At 39.7% G+C, this 22,630-nt stretch overlaps 1 protein-coding gene across 1 annotated transcript in view; it reads left to right on the top strand.

Annotated features, from left to right (window-relative positions):
• DMGDH (dimethylglycine dehydrogenase) overlaps positions 1-22,630 on the top strand; it is a 62,689-nt gene that overhangs the window by 22,712 nt on the left and 17,347 nt on the right. The window contains exons 7-14 of the mRNA XM_008581145.1: positions 373-571; positions 8,104-8,273; positions 9,478-9,631; positions 10,815-10,980; positions 11,465-11,595; positions 13,063-13,280; positions 14,562-14,719; positions 16,831-16,890. Coding sequence (XP_008579367.1) covers positions 373-571; positions 8,104-8,273; positions 9,478-9,631; positions 10,815-10,980; positions 11,465-11,595; positions 13,063-13,280; positions 14,562-14,719; positions 16,831-16,890 — 1,256 coding nt within the window. The remainder of the gene's footprint in view (positions 1-372; positions 572-8,103; positions 8,274-9,477; positions 9,632-10,814; positions 10,981-11,464; positions 11,596-13,062; positions 13,281-14,561; positions 14,720-16,830; positions 16,891-22,630) is intronic.

Here is a 22,630-nt window from a genome sequence, read left to right as displayed (position 1 = left end):
GCGAAACAGGCTGTTATGGTTAATTGAAGGATAAGGATCTTTTCTGACATATCAAATTATTGTTGTTTGTTTTAAAATTGTGTTAGGATTAAATATTGGAGACTGTTAACATGCATACATTTAATTTTCTATTAATTAAAAAAGTTAATTTTCATGATTTGTTTCAAGAACAGTGACATTATTGTTCTCAGTAATATAATAGGTACCCATCTGTTGATAGTGCATATAAAGTTTAGACTTAAAAAAAAAATTGGAAGTCTTTTCCTTTTTAAAGGCCATCTTTAAATGTAGGCTTTTTCAGAGACTTAAATCACTTTAAAGTACTTATCAGTTCAGCTAAGGCATTCTGACCACAACTGCATATCTTTTCAGATTTTGGAAAGGAACTTTTTGAGTCTGATCTAGACCGAATCATGGAATATGTGGAAGTTGCCATGGAAATGGTTCCAGTCTTGAAAAAGGCTGACATTATCAATATTATCAATGGTCCTATCACCTATTCTCCTGACATTCTGCCTATGGTGGGGCCCCACCAGGGGGTCAGAAACTACTGGGTGGCTATAGGCTTTGGGTGAGTATCTCCATGTAATTCAACATTTATTATAGAATCACTTAGTTAACTAAGTCTAGTCCCATAATCTCAGGCCAAAAAAGGACAATGTGGGAGGGAGAGAGAGAGTTTTCTTCCTTTGATGACCAAGGAATAATATAAAGAAGAAAATATTTCAGCTTTAAAACACCAACTATATAATGGTTTAATCACTTGTGTAGTTTTCCAAGATAAGCACATGGAAGGGCAATGATCTCTTGGGAATTTCTCTTTGCATATTTCCTGCCACTTCCATTTTTTGTGTCTCGTTAAATGTTGTGTATCATCAGAAAGGTCCATTTGCCCCAATTTTGCAAGAATGTTTTCATAACACGATGTGACAAAGATAATTCAAAATTCAAATGTATAATATAGCTGGTACATTTTTCACCATAATTCATGTTTGTCCAACATGATTTGTTTCTTTATAGTTCCTCGGTTGCTTCCTATTTATGATTCCATTGCCTCTTTGATATTTCATTTCTAATATTTGTTCCATTAATTTGGTGAATATTGATGTCAAGCCCACTTTACTATCATGTCACAGCTTCTAATATTCCATTTTTCTTCTCCATTTTGTTTGGCCATTTATTTGGCTGACAGCTGATGATTGCCAGCTCTGTGCCAGGCCCTGTGCTAAGCACTGGGCTCAGCTGAGGACATGTGACTAACCAAAGGCGGAAGGCTGTTTGGGTGCTGTTCTGCCAATATGGGAGGGAGACTGGGGTCTGAACTCAGGTAGCAGCAGTGAGGACTGAGAGATGGGATATAAAATTACTTAAATTTGGTGACCAATTGCATATGGTCTTAAGGGGGGGAAAATAGCAAATGATGGCAATCTTTCTAACTTGAGCAGTGGCTGGATGCTGGGGCCATGGGGACAGAGAACCAGGAAAATATGAGTTTCATTTCTGATGGGTTATGTTTGAAGTGTTGAGTTTAGGTCTGTTGGACATCCAGAGAGAGAAAGGCAGATGGAGACATGGGATGGGAAGGTATAGTGGAATCAAGAGCTTACGCAATCACCTGAAGGCCCATCGGCAGGTGTGTGCGAGTAGGAGTGCTTCTCTCGCATGTCACTGGTATTCCTCTTTGGGGAAATGTCTATTTGTATCCTTCGCCCATTTTTGTAATTGGGTTATTTATCTTTTTATTGTTAAGTTGCAGGAGTTCTTTATCTGTTCTAGATACAAGACCCTTATCAGGTACATGACTTGCAAAATTTTTCTCCTATTCTGAGGGTTGTCTTTTCACTTTCTTGGTGGTGTCCTTTGGAGCATAAAAGCTTTTAATTTTGATGAAGTCCAGAATGTGTATTTTTTCTTTTGTCATATGTACTTTTGGTGTCATATATAAGAAACCATTGTCTAATCTAAGTTCATGAAGATTTAAACCTATGTTTTCTTGTAAGAGTTTTATAGTTCATCTTTTTAATTTAGGTCTTTGATCAGTTTTGAGTTAATTTTTGTATGTGATATGAGTACGTGTCCAGCTTCATTCTTTTGCATGTGGATAATTCAGTTGTCCCAGCACCATCTTTTGAAAAGACTATTCTTTCCTCATTGAATTGTGTTGGCTTCTTTGATGTCTTTTTTCTCACACCACCACTTCTCACATCAAATGTATGGTGTTTTCCAACATCCACTACCAATTTTCCAATTCTCCAGCACCAACTGGAGGTCCAAAAATTCAATTCATTTCTGACACTAACTCCTGGAGTTAGCACAGACACCCACAGGTTAACTAAGGGCTCAGTCCCACAGAATTGCTCCCACTTCAGACACCAATCTCATGTCCTCCCAGGAGCCACCATACTTTTGACCAACTGGCTATAAATTAAGGTTCCCAAAAACCTCTCCTCAGGTTCAATAATTCACTAGAAGGACTGACAGAATGCAGGGATATACTTATGTTTATTGGATTATTATAAAGGATACAACTCAGGAGCAGCCAAATGGAAGAGATACACAGGGCAAGGGTGTATGTGTGTGTTTGTGCAGAGCTACCATGCTCTTTCCAGGCCTGCCAGCTTCCTAGTACATCAATGTGCTCATCAACCCACAAGATCTCTAAACCCCATCATTTAGGGGTTTTCATGGAGGTTTCATTATGTAGGCATAATTAATTAAATCATTGATACTTGAACTCAATCTCCAGCCCTTGTGCACTCCCTGGAAATTGGCATAAGGAATGAGGTTGAAAGTTCTAACTCTCCAATTGTGTGGCTGGTGTTTTTTGCAAACAGACCCCATTCTGAAGCCATATAGGACTGCTCCCTCCTTTCCACAAGAGCATCTCATTGGCATACAAAAGACAGTAAATTCCAAAGGTTTTAGGAGCTCTGTGCCAGAAACAGGGGACAAAGACTAAATACATATATTTTATTATATCACAGCATCCTTGTCAAAAATCAACTAACCATAGATGTATGGGTTTATTTCTAGACTCTCAATTGTAGTCCATTGATTTGTGTCTATCCTTACACCAGTACCACACTGTTTTTTAATTACTATAGCTCTGTAATAATTTCTGAAATCAGGAATTGTAAATCCTCCAACTTTGTCTTTTACAAGATTGTTTGGCTATTCTGGGTTCCTTAAATTTTCATATAAATTTTAGGACCAGCTTGTCAATTTCTGCAAAGAAGTCAGCTGGGATTTTGATAAGGACTGCTTTGAATCTAGACCAACTTGGACTCCCAAGCTGTTATTGCCATGATCACAATATTAAGTCTTCTGATTCATAAACATGGGATGTCTTTCCATTTATTTAGGTCTTTTAAATTTCTTTCAACAATGATTTGTAGTTTTCAGAGCATAAGTTTTGACTTTTTTTGTTAAATTTATTCCTAAGTATTTCATTTTTTGATGCTGCAATTGACTTTCAGTAACAGAAATTGAAGATCATTGACTATAAGCCATGCTCTGAGCTGTGAACAAGCAGATAGCATCACTGGTCTCATGATGTTTGTACTTTACTGGAACACCTATAAACTAATTGCTAAGGAAATTAGGAAGTTGCTTCCTTTAGAACACCAGTTATTCATTTCATTATCTACTTGCTTCTGGCTGATGTCAGACTCCCACTCTGATTGCTCTGGCAAATTTTTCCAGGTTATAGATATTGGGAGGTGGGAGGAGAAGATGACAGGTGGGGGGTGGGCAAAGTTCCTCACTCTTTTTGGAAGATTTGGTCTGAACCAAAAAAGTCTTCCCATTACATAAAAGTTGAGGTTTCTAAGGTATTTCTTAAGTTACAAGTGGAAGACCTACAGTGGCTGCCCCTCCTGGCTTATATCAGTGCATCCATTCCATGGTTCTGGAGACCAGTGGTTATCACACCTGGGTGAGCAGCAGAGTCATCTGAGGAGCATGTTAAAAAGTAGAATCTCAACCATGTGGTTAGTCACTTGTATATTTTTCATCCTCCTTTACTTCTCATCTGTGAAATTCCTGTTATAGAAACCATGTGGCTTAGTCTGCCCTGGCTGCCAAAACACAATACCATAGACTAGATGACTTAAACAACAGAAATTTATTTCTCACAGTTCTGGAGGCTGGAAGTCTGACATCAGGGTATCATTGTGGTCAGGTTCTGGTGAGGGCTCTCCTTCTGGCTTGCAGATGGCCACCTTCTTGCTATGTGCTCACATGGCCTTTCTTCGGTGTGTGTGTGTGGACAGAGAGAGAGCAAGCTCTCTGGTGTCTCTTCATACACGAGCAGTAATCCTATCATGAGGGCCCCACCCTCATGACCTCATCTGGTCCTAATAACCCCCCACAGGTCCTGTCTTCAAATACCATCACATTGGAGGATAGTGCAGCAACAGATGAATTTGGGCGAAACACAAACATTCAGTCCATAACATCTTACAAGATGTGTTGAATTGGAAAACAAACAAGCAAACAGATTCCCAGACACCACTCCTAGAGATTCTGATTCAGTGGTCTGGAGAGAGGCCCAGGAATCTGTCTTTCAGGGTTGTCTAATTCTGGTACCACCAGTCCAGGGAATAGGTGTTTGTGAACTGTCTACATATGTCCCAGTGCTCATTTACCTGACCCACAGAATATCCACTATAAAAGCTATTTTACTTTTGACATTTGTTTTGTCACCATTATAACAAGTTTTTCTGTTTCTAGGTGACTAACACAATGCCCCCAAAATGTTTTATGAATTGTATTGAAGTGAATATGGTTTTCTTGGCTTAGAACTGATTATAAGCAGCAATTTTTTTTATCACAGTGTAATTAATTATACATATTTGTGGGGTAGAGTTAAATATCAATACCTGTGTACAATGTGTAATGATCAAATCAGAATACTTACCATATTCATCATTATAAAACTTAACCATTTCTTTGTATTGAGGGCATTCGATCTCTTCTAGTCATTTGATAACGAGTAGTAAATTAATGTTAATTATAGATGCCTAGCTCGACTGTACATCAATAGAACTTATTTTTCCTAACTAGTATAAACAGCAAATTTTTTTTTTTTTTTTTGTCTTTTTGTCTTTTTCCGTGTCCAGCAACGGATCGCAACCCTCAGTGTTGCCCCCGTACCGGACCAGGGACCGGCAACGGGATCGCAACCCTCGGCGTTGCTCCCGCGCCTTGCTCAGCCAGTGAGCGGGAACCAGTCCGCATGTGGGATCCGAACCCTCGGATGGGAGCGCCGCTGCGCTTCCCAAGCGGCGCACTATCCAGTGTGCCACCGGGCCGGCCCTAAACAGCAAATTTTAAAAGGGGAGAATGCTATAAGATGAAACATCTGATAGTTTAGCAGAGTGATCATAAAAAAAAGACACAAACACTCCAAAAGCATAACAGCCTGGATCCATTTGGAAGAATCTGGTTCAGTAGACTAATTCTAGAGATAGAAGAAGAATCCAACTCTCCTCTCCTCATTAAGTTCCCTTTTACTTCCACATCACACATTACTTCCTTATTAAAATCCTTCTAGCTGGGTATAGGCATACTCTGTTGTTGATTATATAAAGGCCTAATAACCACCATGCACTGCTTGCCTACTAGGTGCCATGCAGTGTACTAAATGCCTTCACAATTAATTTTCACCAACACCATAAAGAAAGTGTGCACATGAGAAGACCAAAGCTCAGGGTGGTTACACAACTTGTCCAAGGTCACACAGCTAACAGTGGCAGAACAAGAGTCATATGCAGATCTCTCTTTCTCCATGCTTTTATAGTTTTAGCTGCTAAGCCAGGTGTTCTCTACTGATGTTTCATAACACTCAGTTGTATGGTATTTGCATATAACACGTTACTGATACGAGAGCCAATTTGTAAAGGATTTACTTTTTTTTTTTTTCCCTTTTTTTGTCTTTTTTCGTGTCCGGCAACGGATTGCAACCCTCAGTGTCGCGCCCGTACCGGACCGGGACTGGCAACGGGATCGCAACTCTCGGTGCTGCGCCCACACCTCGCTCAGCCAGTGAGCGGGAACCAGTCTGTATGTGGGATCCGAACCCTCGGGCGGGAGCGCCACCGCACTCCCAAGCGGCGCACTGCAGCAGTGCGCCACCGGGCCGGCCCAGTAAAGGATTTACTTTTTAAAAATAAATTAGATTTGATCCAGGATTTCCCCCTAATTAACAGCCCTCTACCCCATTTATTTGCTCATGTGCCTTGTGGAAAGGGAATAAACATGAAGGTATAGCAGCTAAACCACAGGAAACCAAAGCACCACCCTGGCTCTGCCCTGGGAGTCCTTCAAGGATGTAAATAGTATCTGTCATGCGTATCTTGGCTGAACAAAGTTTGAGAACTACTGAAGAGTAAAGTCCAGTAACAAGGACTATACTCTCTGGGGTCATTTGACTGAATCTGTATCCTGAATCTGCTCTTTATTGCTGTGTGACCTCATTTTACCCCTGTGTGTGGGTTGATTTTCTCTTTGGTAAAATAGACTTGCTAAAGAATAAATCAGCTGTACATGTTAGATGGTAACAATGCCTATTAGGCACTCAGTAAATGTCAGTAAAACTTTACACAGCTTCAAGTCTTATAAACAGGATCTATAGCTCTCAAATTCTCTACTAACATTGGGCCTGATTAAGTGAATGTGCTAAACTTTAATACACATTTTAAACATATCTTTAATAATTTTTCTTACCTTCTTGAAATTTAGAGAGGTTGTTTGTGGATAATTAGGATGACTCATGTCTCTTTTAAAATTCCTACAGGAGAATTGCTGCCTTGTTATTTTCTTCAAGAAATAGCCTTATAACTAATTTAGGCATCCATTTTTGTAGAATAACAAAACTGGTGTCTGATGGGAGAAGTAAGTTAACATTTCCAGTCTTCACTAAAGCTCCTCCCATGCTTTTAGAACCTGTGATTCTGGCTAGGTTGCCGTAGTTTGGGAAACTGGAGTTTCTTGTGCCTTGATGTCTGCTCATGTAACGTGTTTTCTTTGTTCTCTCCCTTGACTCCCTACTCACTCAATTCCTCAAAAGCTTCTCTTAAGCCACAGGTAAATTCACAGTAAAGGTCTTCATTAGACAAGAATGAGTGGGTGGAACTGCACATGGCCCATGAAAAACTGATATCTCCATTGACATTTGTTTTGTCACCATTATAACAAGTTTTTCTGTTTCTAGGTGACTAACACAATGCCCCCAAAATGTTTTATGAATTGTATTGAAGTGAATATGGTTTTCTTGGCTTAGAACTGATTATAAGCAGCAATTTTTTTTATCACAGTGTAATTAATTTTTTTTTTTTTTTTTTGGTGACTGGCTGGTACAGGGATCCAAACCCTTGACCTTGGTGTTACAACAACATGCTCCAACCAACTGAGCTAACCAGCCAGCCCAATGTTCTTGGTTTTAAAGCATCTTCTTATGGAAATAGAAAACAAGCCCACCTTCCCAACCAAGTGACCATTAGTTGCAAAATACAGAGGTCAGCATTCCTTCCCACCTCCTCCCTACAAGTCTCCAGGTGAGTGTCTCTTCACCTGAATGCTTCTAGGATAATAGCCCAAGTTCCTTGCACAGAGGTCATCACCTCGGGAGGTCAGAACTAAATTGAGTCTAAGAAGAGATGAATAGGACACTTGACAAGACACGTGTTTCTTACAGAGTTTCCTATCAGTCAGGATAATCATAGCTCAAGAGGACTGGTAAGGTACCACATCTGCCTTTTTGCTCCCTCCTTTCGCTCCCCCGTTCCCATTTTCCTAAAGCAAAAGTCCTTATTAGCTTATTAAGAGTCAAGGATCATTGAGCCTTTTCCTAATAAGGAGCAAGTATGCATCTCTTGAAACCGTGGAAACACAGTAGCTATCAAGTTGGGCATGTTTAATTTAGATGTCTAAATATATTTTTTTCTTTAAGGAAAAAATTGACAGCATAAAGATTACATTACTTGTATGTTCTGAATAGTACAGAACACTCCAACTTTAAGTCCAAGTAAAACATTTAGGCACGTTCTATTATTTGAAAACAGCATGTTGTAATAACAGGGTATTTATCTCTGTATTTGAAAGATATGGCATTATCCACGCTGGTGGGGTAGGGAAATATCTCAGTGAGTGGATCCTGCATGGAGAACCTCCTTTTGATCTGATAGAATTGGATCCCAATCGCTATGGCAAGTGGACAACAACTCAGTACACCGAGGCCAAAGCAAAAGAATCATATGGATTCAACAATATTGGTGAGGTGCAAATTTACTGTTGTTTATGAAGTGTTTACAGAATTGACTTGCAGAACCTCTGACTTCAGATACTCTTTATTCTCTTTACTGGGGTGGTGTTATACTTCTCTCTGTGTAATGGAGATGCAAAAAAGGATTACTCAAAGCACCATGAATGTGATGAGAAGCCTGAAGGGACTGTACCCCAGCAACTCCCCTGTTAGGAGAAAACTGGGTACAGCCCTGATTCAAAGTTAGTTTCTGTGTTTTATTGTAAAGACAAGGAAGTTTCACAAGAAAAATCAGTTGATTCAATCATTACGAAAGGACACAAAGACATGAGCAGTGTTACAAAAGTTATCTATGTCTAAGTTAGCTCAAACAATGGAAACTAGTAACATCAGTAAAATTAACAATGTGACATTCCAAAGTACAATTTGTGGAAAGCTAAATTGGTTAAACTGTGCTCATTATCTAAAGTATAACCTCTCCTTAAGTGATATAAGTAAAAGTTACATTCTTATGATAAATCTAAGTATAATTATCTCTAAAGTTTCCACCAACAGACAGCTTGCCCCTGGCAAACATTTTTTCACATCTTTCCCTACAGCAATTCTTAAAATCTCTTAACAGGATCAGTATGATAACCACCTGTTAGCTCTAAAATCATTAAAGTATACAATCCCATACCTAAGCAGTGGTTAGAGTTGATTAGATGGGCTGTTGCCCTCTGGCTGTAGGCTGTGGTCTCCTACCCGAGGGCTTTTGCCCTATACATGCATTTTACTTAAAAACCCTATTCTAAAATCAAACGAGAATCAAGATTTCTAGCCCTCTACAAGGTGGGGATGTTCATGGACTCTGAAAAGTTTTGTGCCTCTAAGACACAACAAAGAATATATATGAATGTATATATTTAATGTGTGGAGTTCATCACTGATTTAAAAATTTAAATGTATTTTTACTTTTCCTTTGTGATCAGTATATATAATAACTTTTTTTTTACATAAATTATATATAGGTATTTGTACTTATTTGAGGGTACTTCAAAAAGTTCATGGAAATATTTGTATTATATTTCAATTCTATTTTTCCATAAACTTTTTCAAGTATTCTCACATATGTTTCAGGCTTTTAAGAACTGTATTTTCCATTTTCTGAATCCCTTCAAAGTATTTATTGTTTAGTTATATGCTGTTCAAAGTACCGATTTTTCCTTTTTCAGTTGTTTATCCTAAAGAAGAACGGTTTGCTGGGAGGCCAACTCAGCGAGTCAGTGGGCTCTACAAAACCCTGAAGTCCAAGTGTTCCATGGGGTTCCATGCGGGCTGGGAGCAGCCACACTGGTTCTACAAACCAGGCCAGGACACTCAGTACAGGCAAGTGAATGACTTAACCTGCCCGTGGTTCTGACCAAGTGGAGAGACAGCAGAGAAGTGCTGAGTCCCTCTCCCACCCCCTCATTCCACTCCATTCCAAGGAGCCTTTTCCTAAAAAAATATTTTCCAGTAGTGGAGGTATTAGTCTAGCCCACATGACTCTGGCCCACATCTAGGAGCCATGTGGCATGAGAGTCCTATAACCAGCCCAGATGAAGCCTCTTCTACTTGGCATTTATCAGAAGGTCAGAGGAACCTTCCCAGCCTTCTCCAAATGCCTGCATGACTTCAATTGACTCCTCAACATTTGCTGTGGTTTAGGATGCTTGGTGAAATCACACAGTATACAACCACAAATAAAAAGTGTCTGAAGTTTTTCCTAAAGGACTCAGATAAACACCAGCTCTATTCTTAACTTTGTGCAGTTTGAATCTGGCCTAAGTTTCTTTACCATTTTAATAATTAAACTGCTGGAAACTCATTTTGCAGATTTAGCATCCTGCTCTGAAGTTAGAATACCACATTAGAAGTCTACTTCGTCAAGTAGAAAGGAACCTTTGTAAAGTCAGGAGACCTTTGTTCAGGCTTAGCTTTGTCATTAACTAATGCAAAGACCTGGGAAGTCACTTTGTACCTTTTCTCAGAAAAATGAAGATGTTGGACCAGGTCCTTGCTTACTCCAGGTGTGGGCCAACAGCAAGGGCATTGCCAGGGAGCCTGTTAGAATGCAGACCATGGGGCCCCACTCCAGACATACCGCATCAAGGGCAAGTGATGTGTATTCTCATGAATGTTTGAGAAGCACTGGACTAGATTGCCCCAACCCACAGATATTCTGATTTAATTAGGCCCAACCACTGGTGTTTTTAAAATGCTCTCCAGGTGATTTTAATATGCAACCAGGGTTGAAAACTACTGGACTGGTTGACTTCTAAGCTCTCTTTCAGATCTGAGAGCCCATGAGTTCTGTCTTGTTTTCTAGTTAATCAATACTTTGTTCCCTATGAAATGGGTCAAAAGGATAGATGAGTATCTTTAAAAGGTCAGATTCCAACATGAACATATGATTCACAGACAGAATTTTAGGTTGCATGTTTTTCCCCCTATGAGTTGGGTTTATTAAAATATTATTACGTGATTTTTGAATGGCAGTAGTTTTAAAACACTAAACATTGTGTTTCAGGCCAAGTTTTCACCGCACAAACTGGTTTGAGCCTGTGGGTTCTGAGTGTAAACAGGTTATGCAAAGAGTCGGGGTGATTGACCTGACCCCTTTTGGCAAGTTTAACATCAAAGGCCAAGACTCCATTAGATTGTTGGACCATCTCTTTGCAAATGTCATTCCAGAGGTAAATAGCCTTGCATGGATACAAGGTCCAGGATTCTGACCTGCTTAATTCTTCATCCTCTTATTTATTTCTTTTCCAAAATCAATATGTTACTTTAGTTCATCTAATGATTTCTGTATAAACACTACAACTCTTCATCTGACCAAAAGTATACAAGCTAATTTTCAAATTTAAATTTTTGTTGAGTGGATTATTATCCAAGGACTTTATGACTTTACTTAATTATGTTAATGGTAACTTAAAATTGACTGCAATTAAGTGAAATGCAATCTTTATGACAAGTAGTTTCAAATGATTGTTTAAATTGAGAACTTTAAATTAATCTTGGGTTTAGGTTTACAGATAGTTCATACATACATTTGACATAAATGATAAGAGACAGATGCTTTTCATTATTAATACCCACATCTTTTTTTACATGTGTGTTAAAAAGATGTGTAAGATTTTTATTCATCCTAAGGTAATTTTAAATTCTTTTGCATAGGTGGGTTTTACAAATATAAGTCATATGTTAACACCAAAAGGTCAGGTGTATGCTGAGTTGACTGTTTCTCACCAGTCTCCTGGGGAGTTTCTATTAATAACTGGCTCTGGATCAGAGCTTCACGATCTTAGGTGAGTACATATCCAGTAAAAAAATTTTGTACTGATTATATATTGGCTCAGTCTTACACTGAGTTTTTCATTTACCAGTACTTGAAAATACCACTTTAATTCTTCTTAAACATGATTGTTTCAAATAAACTTTATGTTTTTATAGGGAAATATTTAAAGGGAGGGCTCCTGCCCCCAACAAAGGTAATCCATTCATAGAGTTTACTAGTTCTAATAACATTAACTCCCATTTATTAGGCATCATCAATGTGCCAGAACCCCTTTTGGATATTACCTCAATTAATTCTCTTAATATTGACCTGGTATATATATACCTGATAAGGGGATCTTAACCCTTGACTTGGTGTTGTCAGCACCATGCTCTCCCAAGTGAGCCATGGGCTGGCCCTGGCAAGGTATATATTATTCCCATTTTCTGATGAGGAAACTGAGGTTTGGGTTAAGTGCATGTATACCTACAATTGTTATGGTGTCCTCACCCTTGACTTGGTGTTGTCAGCACCATGCTCTCCCAAGTGAGCCATGGGCTGGCCCTGGCAAGGTATATATTATTCCCATTTTCTGATGAGGAAACTGAGGTTTGGGTTAAAGTAACTTGTTCAAGCCAGTCTTTCTGATTCTGATGCCTGCACTGAGTGCACTTCAGTAAGCTGCCTCCTTGAATTATCTTCTTTCTCTGTGATGCTTTGTGCTCTCCAGCCCATAGCACAAGTTGAGCCTTTGCAGGAATCTTTATTTTATTCTATCTGTAGTCTTTAATTTAATATTTTAAAATGTTTGGAATATTATTATCTAATAAATGTCTTACTCTGACAGATTCTCACCTTAGTTATAAAGTGATGCAAATTACATTCTCCAATCCAGGATGTGCTGGGACCATCTTAGTAGCTTAGCCTTGTGCAAATCCAAATGAACATTTCACAACAGACTTGCATAGCTCCAGTGACTGCTCAGTAAATTATAACCCAGCCCTACAGCTGGTTCCTATAACTCAACATGACTTCGAAATTGAAACCGGAGTTTTTCTCTTTTCCTTATGATTATCAGAGCAATTATGTGTCTTGTGGCAGGCATGTTATTAACCTTTAGCAACACAAGTGTGTGCCTCTTGTGTACAGGTATTAGAGAAAATTTGGGCTTAAGTTAATTTTTGAAGATTGAATCATTAGTTTTAAATGCAACGGGGCTGTCGCTATTTAAAAGAATTGTACAGCAGAGCTTGCTTAAATTGAAGGATCCTCTGTAGTGTGACAAAATACCCCCAAATTTATAAGTGGGTGATTTAAAGAGAATCATTTAACATTTCAGGGACCTGGTTTCCTCAACTTTAAAAATCAGATGATCATATGAAATGACACTCTGGGAACGTTCCAATAATTCCAGATACAGCATGTCTTCAGAGAAATAATGTTACCAAAATGCATTAAGCAAGCAATATTTAACACAATGTTTGTGACTCAAATGCAGATGGATTGAAGAAGAGGCAGTCAAAGGTGGATATAATGTTGAAATTCAAAACACAACTGATGATCTTGGAGTCCTTGGAGTTGCCGGGCCATGTGCAAGAAAGGTCCTTCAGAAACTGACCTCTGAAGACCTTAGTGATAATGTTTTCAAGTTTCTTCAAAACAAGTCCTTAAAGATTTCTAACATTCCTGTCACTGCTATTAGGATATCTTATACCGGTAAGATTGGAAAACAACCTAGGGTATGTCTCTGAAATTTAAAAGGAGATCCCACCAGAAATGTGTGTGTGTGTGCATGTACGCACAGACACACAGACACATACAGTCCCTTTTGTCTGTGTGACTTTGGAGGAAGATTTCTTCTGCCCAACTCCTATGACAAGTCTGCCTATTCACTCCGACTCTTGAGAGTGGTTCCACAGATTTCCAATTGTTGCTCCAGTCCCTGGCTGCCTACAATTTGGAAAGGTAGATAAGACAGTGGGAAGAGGAAGGCTGTTGGAACAGTGGGAATATTCAGGATGGCAGTCTCATGCAGACACCATCTTGAATGTATCAAGTACTTCTTTTAGAGCCTTGCCAACGATCCATCCTTTCTTCCAGACTGTAAGGTCACTAGGAAGTCTTCATCTAGCACCTAACTTTGCACATAGTAGGCATTTGATACAGAGATGAATGAATGCTCTTCAGTTCTCCACTGGTGCTCTGGGCTCACTTCTAACTTCCTCTAGACCTCCTGGTCCTTTCACAGAAGGAGCACCTGGTGCTTAGTTATTCCCTCAACTAAGTCCTGCTCCTGTTCTGGTGGTATCCTGGAAAAGCACATCACCCTGAGCACTCAACCTTGGGGGATGAGGAGAACACGCAGTAGTAAAGGCCATAGCTCTTCCCTGGGCTTCTGCTCTACCATTTCCCTGCCCTTCTTCCATCCAACATTGGCAAAATGGTAACCAGAATAAAAATAAGCAAAATAAAAAATAAGCAGGACTGTTTGGATGGGGTTTCAATTCTTTTGATTTTTGCCCACAGCTCTGATAGTGAATGAGATGACCAAGTGGGGAGTAGGGGGAGTCAGAAACTCCGGCTATCCCACAAAGAAGACAATTTGAATAATTCTCTGTTGACTGTTGACCTTGTGATTCTTGGGCAAGGGGTTTGGATTGGGGTGTTTAAACCCTGAACCCCTTATATTGGTAAAATATGCTATGTTATTCACCTAACATCATTGTCCCTGGAAATAATCAAGCCTCATTATGAAGCTGGGGTCAAGGGTGGAGATTAACTCCTGCATTGCAGTCTTTCTACGTGAATGCCTCTGTGATATGGCAGGTCCCTTTGTAGCGGGGTCTTGTTGCAACTTTCTGCAAACTGGTCTTTTAAAATCCGACAGTGTCCATGTCGCATAAGTGAAATTTCTCCTTTTATGTGTTTTAGCTAATGCACGTTAGACCTAGTGATCATTGTTCTTACCCTGGTGTGGCACCTGTGGGTTTATTTCAGGTGAGCTGGGTTGGGAGCTGTACCACAGACGAGAAGATTCTGCAGCACTTTATGACGTTATCATGAATGCAGGCCAGGAGGAGGGAATTGACAATTTTGGAACATATGCCATGAATTCCTTAAGACTGGAGAAAGCTTTCAGAGCCTGGGGGTCAGAGGTTTGAATTGCCAGCATCTTCATTGCAATATTATGTATCTGATTTTTGTATAGGGCTAGTTATAACTGCATCAACGTTGGCTCTGGCTGTAAGAGAAATTACATAATATTAGATACCTTTATTTAATTAGGGGAAGAGGTTTTTCTCCCTGACTGCCCAGTTGAAAGTTCAGTGGACTTCAGACATATGTTTGCTCTGCCTGAATTCCTCCTGCTTGGCAGGGAGCCCTAGACATCTGTCTCTGACTGTGGGGAGCCGCTGGTCTACCCCACGGGATTTGAGACCACCTTTCAAATTCTCCCCTTCTCTGTCATGTAGCCCATCCTCATTTTCTTATCTTGCACCTTTTGGTAAGTTAACACTCCTTCTCTCTGAGGGGCAAAGGCAATGGTCCAAGATGTGTCAATCTAGCCTGCCTCCACCATTATTAACGGTAACTAAGAGCTTCTATTTGTATAGTGCTTTACTGTTTACAAAACATTTTCATATGCATGATTTCATTTACCTTCTCAGCTCTTCAAGAAGGTATTGTCGTTACCCCTATTTTACACACAATCACGCTAAGATTCAGCAAACAATTTGGTCCAGATTACACAGTAAGTGGCCAAACTGTGGTTCAAACTCTGTGCTTCTGTTTTATCTCCAGTATGGCAGGCTATCTCTGGACCCATTAACTTTTTCAGATCATCTCTTTGTTTCCTTGGAAGACATTGATGTTTTAGGCCTGAGAGGTGAGATAAAGGACAGGGGTAAAGATGGACTCAGAGTGGGGACTCAGGTTTGAATTTATCCTCCACCACATACAGCTATGTGGCCTAACCCTCCAGAGCCTCTGTTTGCTTTTCTATATAATGGACTGTTTGTCCTACAGAATTATCATAGTTTTCAGAGACAGTCTATAAAATGCCAAGCACATAATAAAATGAACTTAATTGGAGGGCAAAGTGTGTTGGAGAGCCCAGGCAGGGACCCTTGGGCATTTAGACTCCAGGCAGAAGCAAGTGGGCTTCGAGGTGGAGACGCAGCCGACCCGACCACCACGGGGGACAGGGAGGTCCTGGAGCGAGTCCTGCATAGCAGGTGCTCTATTAGGGGATTCTCTATCCACAAGTGGGGCCTTAGGTGAGGCTAGCTTCAGAGAAACAGAGCACAGTCTTCCCCACACTCTGCGAGGAATGAAGCAGCAGAAGCATCCTCTGAGAGTCAGACATTTCTCCATCCTCTGCCTTCACCTTCTCATGCCCCCCTCCCTGCTTTTCTCCATCTCGGGTCTCTCTGATTTCTCGGCAGTGCCAGAGCGCCCTCTAGTGTTGTTACAGCCATCAATCTTCTCTGCTTTGTTTTTATTTTATTTTTTCCCCCCTGAAGAAATCGTGAAATTTTGAGCAGATAAAAAATAATTCCACAGGAGCTCAAGTTGATTAAGAAATATGAGACCAAATTTAATGTTACGTAAAACAAGTTTATATTATTCATTTGGTATATGTAAGTGCTTTGTTGTCTTTAAAAGTTTGACTACTTTTTAGGGGGTTTAGACTAGTTCTCTTACAGCAAAAGAAAACAATAAAACAAAGAAGCAAAAACCATTAACTTCAGGCCTATTACCAAATATTAGATTTTGTTTTGTATATTGTAATGACTCAACTGTATTTGAAAAGATTGAGATCCAACCTTTATTTTTTTCCTTTTTCTTTCCTGAATTCTATGGAAGTCATTTTCTTGCCATCTGTTTTTCCCTCTCCTTACCCTAATTCCTGGCTGATTTTAAGATTAGTAAATTACTTAATAACTTTTTAAAACCTAATTATTACATAAATGTGTGAAACATCATGTACTATACTTCAGATGTTCATTAAAATAAAAGCTATGGAAACAAACTTAATTTTAGTTTCTATATTTGCTATATTCGAATGACAATATTTGCTGAAAAGCTACATTTGAATTTTGAATAATAAATTGTTTTGGAGACCAGTCCATAATTTGCCTTTTTCAGAATCTGGATCCAAAATCAAATAGTGTCTCTCTCCAAAAAATTATGGGTGGATATGGAAGTGATGTTACTGAAATGATTTGCATTCATCTGAGATTTAAAATGTGTGTTTCCCTTTTAGATGAACTGTGACACAAATCCCTTGGAAGCTGGACTGGAATATTTTATTAAGTTAAATAAGGTATGTTTACATTCCAAAGTATGCTTGAAGTAAATCTTTATGATGCTGTTTTGTGACAGAGCCATGCTTTACAATTTAACCAAGTGTGATTATAGGAGAAATGAGTTGAACATAGATACTAAGCATTGCTCAATTTCTTAATATTCATCTTTTGTCAGAATTTGATCAGTTCAACCTACTGGAGTATGTTTGTAGACTTAAGACAGCAGAATCCTGCATCTTTAAGGGCTAAATCTGAATCTAAGATGAAAATTAGTAAAGATAAAAAGATTATCAGTCAGATTTCAGGAAACATCCTTGTAGAAATTGCACCATGTCATGTAAGTCACGTTAACTCTTGGTGACTGTGAAGTTGCACATTAGCTAATCAAACATACCGCATCATTGACTCTTCCTGGATGCTCACAGCATGAAGCAGCCTCCCTCAGCAGATCTATCCATCTGCTTAATGCTTAATCTATCCAGATGCTTAATGTGTCTTTGTATGTAATGGCAACATCTAAATATAAACAAATCACACATTTCACATGTTCAGCATAAAATGGATATTTACTGAGAAGCTAATATGGGCCCAAAGAGACAGAACTGATATTAAAACTGCAAAGGAAACCCTACTTCAGTGGTTCTCAAAGTGTGGTCCTCAGACTCATAGCATCAGTATTACCTGGGAGCTTGTTAGAAATGCAAATCTCAGGTCCCACTCCAGGCCTACTAAATCAGACTCTCTGGGAGCCAGGCCAACCAATCTGTATTTTAACAAGCCCTGTGGGGGATTCTGATGCACCTAAGGTTTGAGACAAACATTACCCTACATAATTATTGTGGAAAAGCATATCATAAAACCAATTTATTACAGCCTAGCTTATCAACATAAGACCTGCAAATATAAATGAGGTTATCTGACTGAGCAGTGTCTAAAATGTATTATAAAAGAAGTTAATAGAGTTGCACTTAGTGGTAGTATTGAAGCATAGGAACAGAAGCTGCTGCTGTTTAGGGTGCTTGTTAGAATTCCAAAAATAAACTGTCCTGCCCTAGGTGCTTATAAACTGAAGGCTGTTTTCCAATCCTGTGGAAATATGTGAACACGTGTATGTAAATAAAGCTAAAGAAACTTTTTAAATGTCCCTGCATCAGCTCCCAAATTCTGAGCTAAGATATTAGCATAAAACATGTATATTTACAGTATTAGGTTTTAGGAGAAAGAACCTTCTAAAGGGTTTTAAAGGGAATAGCTTTCTGTACATTTTTCCCATGGCTTTTATTTTTATGAGGTACCATCTCCCTCCATACCAGAGAAAGCAGGTGCTTGGAATTCATGCAGACTCTAGCAACAGATTGCTCCTTCTGATAACAGAAGTCTAGTTTAGCTATTTAAAATGAGGATAAAAATGGCCTGATTCTTGAAAGCATTAAAGTTCTGTTGGTCACTGATAGATAACTGATGCTTTCGCTTTGGTGTTTGGATATTATTGTTTGTGGATAAGTCATAGATAAATGACCTCTCATATTGAAATTGGATTTTTAAAACTCTCTTTATGATTATTAGCAGGTATGGATTGTATATTTATTAGTTATTTTAAATTGCATTACTGAATAACCAAAGCTCAGCTCAGAAGGAAATTAGTAGTTTAATAGATGCTAATTTTGATTTACAGTGCGTTTTTATAATTTCTGAATTGACCGTTCTCATTCAGGTGTCACAAAGTTAATTCCTAGTGATTTTATTGGATCAAGGTCCATGTAGCCCAAGGACTGGGCCCTGACTGAGCCAATCTCTTTCAATTATGTTGATTCAGGTAGTTAGTTGGTATCAACCTAATCATGGTGATGCTTGCTAATTTCCAAGACAGGTGAATAGATTGGATCAACTTTGTTACACAGATCCTATATGGTGGTTTCACGACAACTTTATTGTGGTTTAACAGCAATTTCAAACAGGTTCCTGAAAAACTTATTAGCTTTGTAACTTGATCATTCAGGTCATGTGCCTAAAAACCAAAATGTTACCTGAACTGGCTTCTTACAACATTTTAAAGAATAATATACTGCAAATTTATACTGCTTGGGAAAATTTATGCTGTAGGGAAAGTGAAGGTAAATGGTCAGGAACCCCCAGGGATTTGGAATCTTGCCAAGCATTTGATGTAAATGATAACTGTGCACGTGCACCCAGGTGTTCCTTGGCTATTGTCTGTGGATGCTGTGGTCACCCAGGTGTTCCTGGGTTGTCTGACTCACACCCATGTGTTCCTGAGTTATCAGACTTAAGTATAAAGGACAAGTGGCTCTGATCTACAGTGCTTCCCACCCCCGGAGCAACCCAAGGGGCCACAGGGAGACCACAAGGGGGCTGCTACTGCTGCTGGAGGCTGTTGCTGTGAGCTGTTACTGCAAGCTTTTGCTGCCAGAGCCCCTGGGATACTCCAGGAGGCCACCACTGCTGCTGCTACTGAGGAAGTTGAGGACTGAGCTCACATTGGAATGAATCTATTAACTCTGCCAGTGGCTCCCAGGATCTTTTTCCAATTACCTAGCTCGTGACCTGTGAGGGGTCTGTGACCCAGCCTGTATATGAGAGGTCTGTGACCCAGTCTATACAATGTGTTTGAAGGGTCTGAGCCCTAGCCTAATAGATACTATATGAAAACAGAAGCAGCAGCTAATACAAGGGGGTATTTGTATTCAATAATGAAACAAAAAACAAAACAAACAAAACAAAAAACCCTGGCATTTTACAATTGTTTGAAATCAATCCTTTCTTTCTCTTCAAAGCAAATACGTAGAATTCTCTGCTTGGCCCTTAAGCATTTACACAATGATTGTATGAGCCATAATGTGAAGAATACAGAGAGGCAGCCTGTGTCAGAGCTGGAAGGGTCCCTGGAGATCACCCGATACCCCCTCCTCATTTGAGGGTGAGGAAACTGAAGCACAGAGAGGCAAAGAGACCTGCGGGAGGTCATGGCTTCAACCCAGGTTGAAGGTGACCTCTGACCTCATTGTTGAGTGTTCTCATCTACCACTTTTCCCAACAAGGTGCTTTCCCACAATAGGCTTATCAGACTTGAAAAACTGCCCAGGAATTTCTTTTTCTGGCAATATATACTATAGAATTTGTGTGGACTACCTTTTATTAAATGATAACTCCCACAGTCATGTTTTTCTTATAACTAATTTTTGTTTTATGGTAGGATCAGAGTAACTGCTTTGCCGATTTTGAGGAAGATGATTGGGTGAGGAGATGGGCCATCAGGCCTCATTAGGGTGAATTGTGTTCTCAAACGAATAAGACTGTAGGGAAAAGAAGAATGGAGCGTTGAACACTCTTCAGTCACAAAGCAAGACGGTGCCAGTGCACCTGCTTCCTTCCCTTGTGGAGGTGCCTCAGCCTCAGCCCCCCAACATTGGCCTATGTGAAGTAGACACGTGTATGTGCACACATTCATCCAGTAAACTCTTATTAAGTACCACTTATGAAACATCTTGCCGAACCACGGGTCTAAAAGTTAAAGATACACTCCTGATGGCTCTCAGATCTCATGAAGCTTGCAACAAGTGGTATTTCAGGAATTAAGGCTGTAGAATAAATACATTCTTCTGAAATACACCTGAATACATTCTGCAAACACCACTCTGCCCGGGAGGGTTGTCTGGCAGTACCCAACAGTGCCATCTTGTGGAAAATGAGACAAGGGCTCTGAGAGGAAGCATTTACCAAAATAATTGAATACTGTACATACTTTTTAAATCTCCTTAACTAAAAACCTTTTACGTGAAACAACTCGTCTCGTTGTTCTTAATGATATTTTGATTTGTTCCAAAGGAAGTTACTTTTGGGGGAAGAATCAGTGGCTTTTTTTGTTGTTGGAAATGGAAGAGATACATTAATCAAAAGCAAGAGGAAAATCAGCTGCCTTAGGGTGGAGTCATAGATATTCTTGTAATTTTCCTCGGGGAATTACTGAATCTTTGTCCATTTCTGGAAAACTCTAGCCAAGATTCACAGGGACTCAAGTACTGGGTATAATGTGTTTAAGCAGATCAGAAGAATTTTTTTTTTAAATAAGATTATTCCTCCCTCTCATGCTCCCTCCTGTCCCTTTCCCTCTTCCTGTCCCCCTCCTCGTTTTTCCCTGTCTTGAGTTTCTAACCAGTAGAAACAATAGGGCCGACCCCGTGGCGCACCTCGGGAGAGTGTGGCGCTGGGAGCGCAGCGGGTTCGGATCCTATATAGGGATGGCCGGTGCACTCACTGGCTGAGCGCGTGGTGTGGACGACACCAAGCCAAGGGTTGCTATCCCCTTACCGGTCACAAAAAGGACAAAAAAAGAAAAAAAGAAACAATAAATTGTGGTATATATTAACCACAAGTTAGAAGATGATGATTCTGGAAAATACAGGGTCTGTTGTTGAGGAAAGATTATTTAAAGCATAACTAGTAAGCAGAAACAAAACAACCAAAAAAACCTGCTAAAGAGGTAAAGCACTCACCACCACGCCTGTGTCCTAAGCATTCAATAAACATTAGCTATTATTAAAACATCAAAGGGGAAAGAAACCATTGTTCATAGACAGCAAGTTAGAAAGGAATTTTTAATATGTTGTAGTGGTAAAAGTATCCAACTGTCTTGGGGAAATTTTAGGTAGATAGTAATAAGAACTGAAGAGGCAGAAAATTTTCCGTGATTCTGTCCTGGCTGGACATTAGAATCTGGGGTATGATTTTTTTCAAATAATATCTTGCTTTTAAAAATCCCAAGGCCCTGGCTGTACCCCAGATCAACTAAAAAAAGAATCTCTAGTGTAGGGACTCAGGCATCAGTTGTTTTTTAATTCCCCAGGTGATTCCAGAAAAGATTGAGAATGACTTTTTTAGGCCAGTGATTTTTCAACTGGCTGAACATGACTATCTTGAAGAACTTAAAAAATTACCTGATCCCTGCCCCAATGATTCTCAAAATGTGGTCCACAGACCAGCAACATCAGTGTCACCAAGGGATTTAGTAGAAAATGCAAATTATTGTATACCATTCCAGATCCAAAAAAACCAGAATCTCACGGGCGGGGGGGAAGGGGGGACGCAACAGTATGGTTTAATAAGCCTGCCAGGTGATTCTTTTTTTAAAAGGTGACCAGTAAGGGGATCTTAACCCTTGACTTGGTGTTGTCAGCACCACGCTCTCCAAAGTGAGCAAACTGGTCATCCCTGTATGGGATCCGAACCCATAGGCCTTGGTGTTGTCAGCACCGCACTCTCCCGAGTGAGCCACGGCTGGCCCCTGCTAGGGGATTCTGATGCAGTTTGTTTGAGAATATTGACCTACTTCAAGCCAATTAGTTCAACTCTGGATGTAGGGTCCAGGTTTCTTTTCAAAGCTCCACAGGTGGTTTTATTATGCAATGAAGATTGAGAATTACTGTCTTAGTTCTTTCAACCTCATACCAGCTATGTTCCTGAGAGTACTCAGGAAAGCAGAAAATGAAGTGGGCTGGTCAGAAGATAGTGTTGTAGAATCTGTAGTGGATTGGAAGTGAGTTAGTAGATCTGTGACCTCTCCTGGCTAGGCTACTGGTGAATGATATTCTGGCCTGAATCTTTGTTCGTTTGTGTGTTTAGAATTGGGCAGTAAGTGAATTTTTTTTTTTTTTTTAAAGTCACTGAATTCTGGCGATGTGGCCTGGGAAAGCCATTTAACTTCATTTTGTGCCTGAGATTTCTAATCTGAAAAATAAAGGC

This window comes from Galeopterus variegatus, unplaced genomic scaffold, assembly GCF_000696425.1.
Source record: "Galeopterus variegatus unplaced genomic scaffold, G_variegatus-3.0.2 Scaffold2280, whole genome shotgun sequence".
Lineage (NCBI taxonomy): Eukaryota > Metazoa > Chordata > Mammalia > Dermoptera > Cynocephalidae > Galeopterus > Galeopterus variegatus.
The sequence above is the reverse complement of the archived record's forward strand: the minus strand, read 5'-3'. Positions and strand labels throughout refer to the sequence as shown.